At 32.4% G+C, this 12,470-nt stretch overlaps 1 protein-coding gene across 1 annotated transcript in view; it reads right to left on the minus strand.

Moving 5' to 3' along the window:
• RP1 (RP1 axonemal microtubule associated) overlaps positions 1 to 12,470 on the minus strand; it is a 247,901-nt gene that overhangs the window by 50,699 nt on the left and 184,732 nt on the right. The window contains exons 8-9 of the mRNA XM_074318846.2: positions 6,225 to 6,303; positions 520 to 595 (exon numbers count right to left, since the gene is read on the minus strand). Of these exons, the coding sequence (XP_074174947.2) occupies positions 520 to 595; positions 6,225 to 6,303 (155 nt within the window). The remainder of the gene's footprint in view (positions 1 to 519; positions 596 to 6,224; positions 6,304 to 12,470) is intronic.

Raw genomic sequence — 12,470 nt, forward strand, 5'->3', positions numbered from 1 at the left:
AGCGTTTAAACTATAATCAGTTATTTCATAAATGGCTATTACTGGTTCCATGGGGAAAGAGGCAGGAGAATGTTCAAAATAATTGCAAATCTATCACCACTATTGGGAAAATAATCCCCAAATCAAGGCCTGATGACAGTGGGTCAGAAATGTCATTGTTGTATAAAAAGACATATGCAACATATATTTTATACATTGATTATTTTTTAACCTAATTTGGGACCTAGTCCAATTGGAATAAATTCTATTAAAAGAGACTTTCATTGTCCTTACTAATACGTAAAGTGAATTATATTTTTAAAATATTTCTTAATTTCCCAAGAAAGATTTAAATTTGTCACATCAGGAATAATGATAATCATATTTGTATCTTTCTACATAGAAGGAGCAGCCCCTAAAATTAATGTTCAAAAAAGTTACCCAACAAAGCACTAATAACCAGGAATATTTGAATAAACTATCCATTTCTTCAGAATACATGAACTTGAAACTGACTAATATGAAAACACACTTACAAACCTGTGACAGAAGAAGGCATATTCATGGTTTGTTGTGGGATCCTTGATAACAACATCATCAAGAAACCAGCCATTTCCTAAACACAGATTAAATGAAGAAAAATGTGCTGTGAACACGTATGCTTCAGGTATTAACTTGAAGTTTTGAGAAAGAGGACGTAGCTTCCAAACACATGTAAAGGCCTTGTGTACCTTTAAGCTTTAATACTTCAAATAAAACAAGATATAAGGGAAGCTGTAAGAAGCATTTAAAAATATTTCTTATACATGTAACAAGAGCGCACTATATTTCAAGGCCTCGTTGTTTTATGATACCTGTTTCATTATGATTTTCCAAACAGGTCGAACTAGAACAATTCTTCAACTGTTCTCGATTTCATAAAATGCCTTTAGAATCTTCCAAAGAACATATATCTGATAAGTTACAATACTTTCTATTCCCAAACATATACATAGAGTGTTATACACTTCATATACATGGTTTAATAAGCTAGAAAACGAACAGTCATTCAGAATCTCTTTCCAAACATACACACTGAGCTGGTACACATGAAGATAATAATCTATTTTTAAATCTTTAATTGTACCTTAATTTTCAAACTGAAATTGATTAAAATATAATTTACCTTTATTTATAGATAAAATGGATTATTTTAAGTAGTTATAGCAGTTTTATCTATACAAAAGGCAGCTCAAAATACATCCTCATCCTTGACTTGATGAGATACTACTCATCAGCTCTAGGATAAAACAATTTTTTTGACATTCAATATTATTTTATATTAATTTCAGGAGTTAACATAATGGTTAGACATTTATATAATTTAAGAAGTGATCCTCCTGACTATGAGGTCTGACAATTAAGTTCACAAACTTGTTGCAATGATGTTGCTAACCTTTTTTTGATATCAGAGGGATTATTCATTATTAATTTGTACCAACTGGACAAAGAGTTAACAAAGTTTACTATATGCAAGTGCTGAAAAGGCTGAGTGGAAAAGATGACCTGAACTTTGCACCAACAATTCATTGTTCTTGCATCACGACAATGCACCAGCTCACACGGCACTGTCTGTGAGGGAGTTTTTAGCCAATAAACAAATAACTGTATTGGAACACCCTCCCTACTCACCTGATCTGGCCCCCAATGACTATCTTTCTTTACCCGAAGAGAAAGGCAATATTGAAAGGAAGACATTTTGATGACATTCAGGACATCGAGGGTAGTACAAGGACAGCTCTGACGGCCATTCCAGAAAAACAGTTTCAAAATTGTTTTGAAAGGTGGACTAGGCACTGGCATCAGTGCATAGCTTCCCAAGGGGAGTACTTCAAAGGTGACCATAGTGATATTCAGCAATGAGGTATGTAGCACTTTTTCTAGGATGAGTTCGCAAACTTAATTGACATACCTTCATATATAGGTATCACATCTTCTGTACCTAATCATCTGTCAAAGGACACATTGGTTGTTTCCACATCTTGGCCACTGTGAATAATGCTGCAATGAGTATAGGGGTACATATATCTTTACAGATAAATGTTTTTGATTTTTGGGGTAGACACCCAGAAGAGGAATTCTGGGTTGTACGGTAATTCTATTTTTAACTTTTTTAGGAAACTCCAGTGTTTTCCATAGTGGCTATACCAATTTACATTCCCAACAGCAGTGTATGAGGGTTCCTTTTTCTCCACAACCTCTCCAACATTTGTTATTACTTGTGTTGTTGATTCTAACAGGTATGAGGTGGTATCTCATTGTGGTTTTGATTTACATTTCCCTAATAGCTAGTGAAGTTGAGCATTTTTTCATATATCTGTTGGCCATTTGTAAGTCTTCATGGGAAAAATGTCTGCTCAGGTCCTCTGCCTATTTTTCAATTGGATCATTTGGGTTTTTATTTGTTATTTGTTGTGTGAGTTCTTTATATATTTTGGACATTAGCCCCTTCTAAGAGGTGTTGTTTGCAAATATTTTCTCTCTTTTGGTTGGTTGCCTCTTTCTTTTGTTGATAGTTTCTTTTGCTCTGCAGAAGATTTTTAGTTTGCTATAGTCTCATTCATTTATTTTAGCTTTTACTTCCCTTGGCTTTGAGGTCAAATTCATAAAATCCTCTCTGAACCCGAGTTCCATAAGTTTCATATCTCTGCTTTCTTTTAGTACCTGTGCAATTTATTGTTTCAGGTCGTGTGTTTGGGTCTTTGATCCATTTTGAGTTAATTTTGGTGAGATAGTAGTCTTGTTTCATACTTTTGCAAGTGGCTTCCAAATTCTCCCAGCACCATTTATTGAAGAGGTTTTCTTTTCTCCATTGTTTGTTTTTGCCTCCTTTGTCAAAAATTAAGTGACCATATATATGTGGGTTTATTTCTTGGCTCTCAATTCTATCCCACTGGTCTGTGTGTCTTTTTTTCTGACCATGCTGTTTTGATTATTGCCACTTTGTAGTATAAATTAAAGTCAGGAAGTGTGGTACCTACAGCCTTGTTCTTTTTTCTTAGGATTGCGTTGGCTATTTGGGGTCTTTTGTGATTACCTACAAATCTGACGATTTTTTGTTCTATTTTGTTTTTTATGTCATTGAAATGTTGATGGGGATTGCATTAAATCTGTATATTGCTTTGTGTATTATGGCCATTTTAACTATGTTGATTCTTCCAATCCATGAACACAGAATATGTCCATTTCATATTTTCTATTATAAGAAAAACAACCTCCAGTTATATTTTATTGATTTAATTTTAGTCACTTTATAAATTCTCTCATTGCTTTTATAATTGTCACTTGATCCTCCTTGCATTTTAATAGACATTTCTATTACCTATAAGCAATACTGTATCTTTTTTCCAAAATTATAGCCATTTTGAAAAACAAATTATATTGTTTTCCAACAAATGACTAAATTATAATGACAAAAATCCTTGTTGCAGTTCTAATTTTAATGGGTTTCAGTTTAAGTGGTTGTCTTGAGTTAAATCATTCTAAAATATATTTTCGGTTACAAATTTTGAATGGATTTTAAATAAAAATATTATTTGACTCTTAAATAATTTTTCTGCTTCAACCTTCTAAGGCAATGAACTTTATTAATAGATTTCCTAATACTGAATTACCCTTCCATTTCTTGGCATGAACCCTACTTAGTTGTTATCTATTATTCCTTAATTATATTTCTGGCTTCACTCTGCACACATATAACTCAGGATATATGCACCTACATTTATCAGTCAGGCTGCTCTACAACTATTTATCTGGAGAACACATTCTATGGAATACATGACATTGTCCCAGCAACTGCGAAAATCCTCACAAGTAACACAACATCAGTTTTATTTGAATATTTGGGGTTGGGAAAATAAGAAATTTAACTGTTAAATTACAATGTTGACTTAGCCCTCTGGTGCTGCTATAACAAAATACCACAGAGTGGGTAGCTTATAAAGAACAGAATTTTTTTTTCTTATAATTCTGGAGGATAGGTAGTCCATGACCAAGGCATCCGCATGGTCACCTTGTGGTAGGGGTTATCTTCCTGGTTCATAGCCAGAGCTTTCTCACTGTGTCCTCACAATGTGGAAGGGACCAGAGATGTCTCCAGAGCCCTTTTTATCTGAACACTAATCCCAGTAAACACCTTCCAAAGGCTCCACTAATATCACTGCATACAGGGAATTAGGATTTCAAGATGTAAATTTAGGGAGAAACATTCAGACCATAAAAAATATTGATAAACAAATGTGAAAAAATATCAAATAAAATTGTTTGCTTTAATTTTCAGTATAAACCATGAATCTGCTAAACAAAATGATACCTCCTTTAGAATAGGTGCTCTGAGTTCCACAGGGCTTTTTTATTTCTGCTTGCTCTGGCCATTTCTACCACCACCAACTCCCAAAAGTGTTCCTAGATAAATATCAGCTGATTTTATAAATAAAGAGATAGAGAGGGGGTAAAGGAAACATGATTATAAAAGATTTTTTTTTTAAGTTTCCGTCTTAAAACATCTGTAAAGAAAATGTGGAAATGGAAAAAAATAGGTGAGTTTTACAAAACAACATATTCAATTGGTATTGAAAAATATAATTAAAAAATTATAATGACTATTGAAAACTTACTGTCACATGTACACTGCTTTTCCATTTATAAACAATCTCATGCAATCCTCACAATGACTACATGAGTTATTACTCACTTTATAGAGTATGTACTGAAGCTCAGAGAGGTTAAGTGACTTGCTTCAGATCAAAAATTCAACAAGTGACAAGGCCTGGATTCAAATCTATGTAGTTGACTTCTATTCTAAAATTCCTTTACTATGCTACAGCAATGATATCTCAGTTTCTGAAATTCCATTTAATGGATAAACTGGGAAAATCAGAATTTGGAGGAACAAAGATAGGACTTGAACTCTCAACCAAAATCAGGATCAAAACGCTGTACCAAACTTTTTAGGATTTAAATTCATATTGCTAGCTCTTAGTAAACTCAAGCTCAGGCATTCCATCTTGGTCATCTTTGTATTTATTATAGAAAATACTTGGTACTGCACTTTATACTAGTAGATCCACCAAATTGGTGTGTAAGTGTTAGTTTGGACACATTGGCATGTCCTTTTAATGTTGTACTAGACTCTAGTAACTAGAGCATTTCTAACATACCTGCTGAGAATCATCAGACTCCCTGCAGAGTATAATGCTATTTGACTTAATACTTACCATAGATTAGGGCCTAGACTCTGTAAAATTAGCTGTCAACTGACAGAAAAATAAGATGCAAAAGATTTCAGTCTGGTCAAAATATAAATGAATTTTGTTCAAGAGAGAAGAAAACCTCAAAGTTATGTTTTATTATCTTAAGAAATTAGCCATACTTGAAAGTTAATTTATCAATCTTATTCATCATTCTTTTTGTTTTCACTGATTGTAAATATATATTTTTCAGTATCATGCAACCACTTTGAACCACTTTGTCACCCTGCTAATTCCCTCATTACTTATTTAAATACATGTTCATTATATATTGGTAGGAAAACTTTGTTCTTGACATTTTGAAAATTATACATTGACTTTTTTTGGTAAAAGAGTTCACCATTTTATTTGATGCTTTTTGGGTTTTTATCCTTTTGTAGTACATGAACTTCAGTACTCTTGTGTTGTATTACAGGATTTTGTTTACCTTATGGCTATTTCATACACTAGCAGAAAATGAACTTATAGGGAAAATGTGGGTCACCTCACAGAACTGATGGGAAAACTGAGGAAGAACCATGAACAAACTAGCAGCAGATAATAGAGCTGGGACCTTGCTGCCAGGACAGTCTCCTTAACATGCCATTCTTGGCACTATTGCTAGTACTTCAAACTATCACTACTACTAGACACTGCTGCTATATCCACCAGTAGCATGCTAGAATGTTGCCACAAGCCCCAGCATGTAAATCCCAAATTCTTTCAATATTTATAGATCAATTTTTCTAGCATTTTAAGCATAGCATTCACTTGGGCAAGCCTATGTCATTTTAAAGAAAAATAATACATCTACTTAAAATTTAAAGAATATTTAGGGACAATATTTTAATTTCAGATAGTCAATACTTAAAGATCAGTCAATTACAAGCTTTCCACAATTATTTTCTAGATCTGTACAGGGTTTCACACGAGTAGAATGCAATCAGACCTTGACTGTCTACCTATGGAGACTCTTACCTGGACCAAGCCCATCATGTCCTATGACAATCTTGTACAAAACCCCAAGGTGCACCGCTTCCAGAGAGAAGGTGTCGGTCTGTAACAGGTCAAAAAAGTATAGTTCAATCCGGACTCTGAGTCTGATTTCTAACCAGAGTATAAATTAAGACACAGTAAAAATTGATTATAAAAATAATTAGGTTCATTCAGTAAATATTCAAAACTGTCTAAATTAAGAAAGTAAAGGTAGAACAATGTTAATTTATAGAACATAATAACAAGTTTTCTAATATATCTCACTCTTCTTTGTTGCCAATTTTTCATTATAAAAGCATAAATTTGGGGATTCTCCACAAACATATTTTTCAAATAATGACAATATAAATGAAATAATTATAAACTATACTAAAAGTGTCCATTCATTTGAACACAACAAACTCTTATCTGCTCTGGGAGGAAATGTTTTTAGCAATGTTTATGTGCCATTCACAAATATAATGTTTCTAAAGTTATTTTACAATATTGATACCATATTATTGGAAATTTATAACATTTATCTGAAGTCCCAATGTGCTATTACAATCAAAGTTATTCATATTTGAGTTCCAACGATTTATGTATTTAGAATATGTGTAAAACTGAGGAGCCCAGAGTTCTTTTGATAAAAATTAAAATAATGATACAGGTTAAAATGCAAGAAAAATACATGATGTAGCACATCAGTTGAAAAATATTCCAGAAACAAAACATAACCTTTGCGTTTGTATAGTGTCTTATACATTTGAATATTTTCACATACATTTTATTTGATCCTTAAAAGTCACCCAGTGAGTGGGATTTATAGATGATGTAATACAGAATTGTACACCTGAAATCTATGTAATTTTACTAACAATTGTCACCCCAATAAATTTAAAAAATAAATTAAAAAAAAAAGTCACCCAGTGACAAGAAAATATATATCCATTCTACAGATAAGAGAGAACAAAACCAGGATTAGAGCTCAGTTCCTCTGATATGTAATAATACTATATTTCTTTGCAACCACTCTGCCTCAGCATAAGTGGAATATAAAGAATATAAACAGATAAAACTATTAGCATTCATGTACAAAAAAAAAAAGTCTGTGCCTGCCACAAGTTAATGAGTAACATTGTTATCCCTTTATCCATGAAACAAATCTGCTAAAAAAAAAAGAGGAATTTCTATGTAATAACAGAAATACTAGCAAGGAAAATTATGAGTTATAATATTTGTGATAACTGATGTAGAGAATGCTAAAGAAAAGAAAGGAAACATAATGAAAATATCTTAACATACTTAACTTCTAATCTGAGTCATAAAAAAAACAGATATAGCTAAAATATAATGGGCCCTCTATGTTGTACTTAGTTAAAAAAAATAAGTATTACTTGCATATTAATGTTAGTAATAGCAAAAATAATATAATATATTCAGTTTCTACATTTGACAATGGAAATTGTTATATATAATAATCATTTAGCAATATAAAGGTAGGTTTAAAACTTAGACAACAGGGAATGACTTCAGCAACACAGTGGACTAGGCAGATCCAAGCTCTCACTCCCCCATGGAGACACCATTTTAACAACAATAAATGGACTAGTATACTTTGAAAATTTTGGACACCAGATGAGAAACTGCAGCACCCAATCCAATGCATAATAAAGAAGGGACTCCATTGAAATCAATAGGGAAGTTTGTAACTTTTGGGGTGCAAACTTCCATAATCCTCACCCTATTTGGTATAATACATCACAACTGGGAGGAATATTTCCATACCCCAAATCCTCTCTTGGGACAGACACAGAAGAATAGACCACACATACAAATTCTGGCTTCTTTGGGGGTTACCCTCATTTAACTTGGAATACTAACAGTAATGGCAGCATAGTTTGGAAGATAATGAAAACAGAGGTGAGTACTGTTTCATGTGAAAACTACAGAGATTCTACAATATAGCAGGCAGACATAGCAGGAGAGTGGGGGAGTTTACCACAGATTCTCAGCACTGGAGAAGAAACAGCAGCAAGCAGCTCAGGAAAATTAAAACAGTTAAAAGCATGTATACAAGTATAGAGAAGACACATAGCCAGCAAATTTTTCAGAGGTCCTAGAAACTCTAACCATGCTCATTAATTAAGGTCTTCCCCAGCACAATCATTCCTTCAAAACTGAATGAGATGGTTGTTGTTTTTCAAATGCTCAAATCTCAACAAAAGATCACAAGGCATATAAATAAAGAGGGAGACATGGTCCAATCAAAGGAACAAAATAAAATTCCAGAAACCAACCCTCAAGAAATGCAAATCTATGAGCTTTCTGAGAAAAAAATTAAAACAATGCTCTTAAATATATTCAGTAAGTTAAAAGATAACACAGAAAATCAACTAAACAAAATCAGGATACTGATGCATGAATAAAATGAGAATATCAACAACAACAAAACAAAACAAGAAGGAAGCATCAAAGTGAAATTCTGGAGCTGATAAATACAATCAGTGAATTGACAAATTCATTAGGTGGTTTCAATAGCAGACTTGATAAGGCAGAATGAATAAAGTAAACTTGAAGACAGGTCATTTAAAATAATTGAAAAGAGGAAAAAAAAGAATGAAGAAAAGTGAAGAGCGCCTAAGGGACTTGTAAAAGAAATAATGGATGAGGATTTTGCAAATCTGGGTAGAGATGTAGACTTTTAAGTTCATGAAGTTCATAAGTCCCCAAACAGATTCAACGCAAAGAGATCTTCTCAAAGACACATTATAACTTATTTTTCAAGGCCAGCATGACCCCGACCAAAGCCAGAAAGGAATACTACAAGAAACAAACCAAAACACATTATAATGAAATTGTCAAAAATTAAAGACAAATAGGGAATCTTGAAAGCAACAAGAGGAAATTGATTCATCATGTACTAGAGAGCTTCTATAAGTTTATGAGTAGATTCCTGAGCAGAATCATAAAGGCTAGAAGGCAATGGGATAATACATTAAAACTTCTGAAACAGAAACCTGTCAACCAAGAATTCTATATCAAATATAATTGTCCTTCAAAAATAAAGGAAAAATTTAGACATCCCCAGATAAAACAAAAGCTAAAGGAATACATTACTACTAACTGCCCTATCAGAAATGTTAAAGACAGTCCTCTAAGTTGAGAAAAAGGAGAGTAGATAGCAACACAAAGTGATATAAAAATAAAATCTCCCAGTGAAGGTAAGTACATGGACAAATACAGTAACTTACATTATTATATTTTTGGTGCATAAGTCCATGTTTAATGCTTGTATAGAGCTAAAAGACAAAGTATAATAAATATAAATCTATGTAAATAGGTATACAACATATAAAAGATATGCATTGTGACATTGATAACATAAAGTAGGAAGGTGAAGCTGTTAAGGAGTAGTTTTCATACTGAAGTTTGATTGAAGTTATCAGTTTAAAATTAACTTACAATTTTGAGATGTTTTATATAATCAAAATAGTAACAGCAAAAAAAAGGCTATAAATATGAGCAAAAGGAAAGAACCTCTCAAATATATGAAGCAAATATTAACAGGACTCAAGAGAGAAATAAACAGTAACACAATAATAGTATGATATGTCAATGCTCCACTTTCAATAAGGGATACAAGAACTATTCAGAGCATTTATTAAAAAACAGAGGACTTGAGCAACATTATAGAACAATTGAACCTAACAGACACATATAGAACTTTCCACTCAACAACAGCAAATATACAGTTTCTCAAGCACATACGGAATGTTCTCCAGATTGATCACAGATTATGTCACAAAACAAATCAACAAATTAACAAATATTGAAATCACCCAAGTATCTTTTATAACAACAGTGGAATAAAACTAGAAATAGCAGAAGGAAAACTGGAAAATTCACAAATATGTGGAAATTAAACAATGCACTCTTAAACAAGTGATGGGTTAAAAAACAATCATAAGCAAAATTAGAAAGAATCTGGAGACAAATGGAAACACAACATACCAAAACTTATGGGATGCAGCACAAGCCGTACTAAAAGGGCAGTTTATATCTATGAACGCTTGCATTAAAAAAGAAGAAAGACTAACTAAATTCAAAAATCAAGGAACTAGAAAAAGAAGAACAAACTAAACAAAAAATTGGCAGAAGAAAGGATATATAAAGATTAAACAGAGATAAAAAAATAGAAAACAAGATTAAAAATTAAGAAAACTAAAAGTTTAATTTTTGAAAAGATCAACAAAATTGACAAATCTTTATCTAGATTAACTAAGAAAAAAGAGAGAAGATTCAAATGACTAAAATCAGAAATGAAATAAAAAAACATTACAATCGGTATCACAAAAACAAAAAAGATTATAAGAGAATTCTATGAATAATTGTATGCCCCAAAATTGAACAACCAGGAAGGAAAAAATTAAGAACAGAATTACCATATGACTCAACAATTCTTCTCCAAGGTATATACCTTCAAAATCTGAACACATTTATCCATAAAAATATATGTGCTCCAATGTTCATTGCAGGTTTATTTACCGTGGCCAAGACATGGAAACAACCAAAATATCTTTCAATAGATGACTGGATAAAGAAGATGTGGTATATATACACAATGGAATACTATGCTATAAGAAAAGATGAAATAGCGCCATTTGCAACAACGCAGATAGATCTTGAGACTACTATGCTATGCGAAATAAGTCAGACAGAAAAAGTAGAGAACCATATGACTTCACTGATACGTGGGATATAAAACTGAAAGCAACAAAGGAACAAGACAAACAAATAAAGAAACAGAAACTCATAAACACAGACAATAGTTCAGTGGTGACCAGAGGGTAAGGAAGGAGGGGGGATAGAAGAGAGTAAAGGTGGTCAAATATATGGTGATGGAAGAGAACTGACTCTGGTTGGTGAACACAGAATGTGATATATAGATGATGTATTAAAGACTTGTACACTTGAAACCTATGTAATTTTACTGTCCACTGTCACCCCAATAACTTTTAATTAAAAAGAAAAAGAAAACAAACATGAAAAATAGAAAATCTAAAGAGACTTATTAGTAGTTAGGAAACTGGAGCAGTAACCAAAAACTTCTCAACAAATAAATATCCATTACCAGATAACTTCACTGGAGATTTACACCAAACATCTAAGAAAGAATTAACACCAATGTTCCTCAAACTCATCCAAAATATAGAAGAAAAGAGAACACTTCCAAACTCATTCTATGAAGCCAGCATTGCTGTGATACCAAAGCCAGACAGACATGACAAGAAAACTGGAGACCAATATCCTTGATAAACATTGATGCAAATATCTTCAACAAAATACTGGCAAACCAAATTCAACTGAACATTAAAAGGATTATGCATTATGACCAAGCACAATTAATTCCTGAAATGAAAGGATGGTTTGACATGAAAAATCAATGTAATAAACCATTATAATGAATAAAATACAAAATCCAGATGATTGTCTCAATTGATGCAGAAAAACCATTTCACAAGTTTCAGCACTCTTTCATGAAAAACACACTAAAAAAACTGGGATGAGAAGTAAAATACTTCAATATAATAAAGGTCAGTTATGAAAAGTCCAGAGCTGACACTATACTCAATGGTGAAAGACTGGAAGCTTTCCTTTAAGATCAGAAAAAAGACAAAAATGCTCACCCTCATCCTTTCTATTCAAGATAGTACTAGAAGTTCCAGCCAGAGGAATTAGGCAAGAGAGAAATAGTCTTTCAAAGTGGAAAGGATGAAGTAAAATTATCTTTGTTCACAAATAACACGATTTTCTCTGTAGAAAACCCTTATGATATCACCAAAAAAAATCTATTAAAATTAATAAATAAATTCAGCAAAATTACAGGATACAAAATCAATGCACAATAATCAGGTGTTCTCCATTTAATTACAGACTATCATCAATATGAGTTTGGGCCTCTAAATTGATGCTGTTGCTAAGAGAACATCTCAGTAAACATGTTGGGTTTTCCAGAATATATAACATGAGAAACTAAAAAGAATCCCGCTGGAAAGTGCAGCCAGATGGAAAGTGCACATTTGCTGTGGTCTGGGAAGTCAAAACTCGAAATAAAGTGTGTTGCTTTATTTACTTAAAAAAAAAAAAAGTTGTGTTTCTATACATTAAAAATGGCCCACGTCAAAAGGAAATTAAGAAATCCATTCCATTTATAATAGCATCCAACATAATAAGAAACTTAGGAAT

The sequence above is a fragment of the Rhinolophus sinicus genome, chromosome 7, assembly GCF_057876585.1.
Source record: "Rhinolophus sinicus isolate RSI-liver-muscle chromosome 7, RSI-T2T, whole genome shotgun sequence".
NCBI lineage: Eukaryota > Metazoa > Chordata > Mammalia > Chiroptera > Rhinolophidae > Rhinolophus > Rhinolophus sinicus.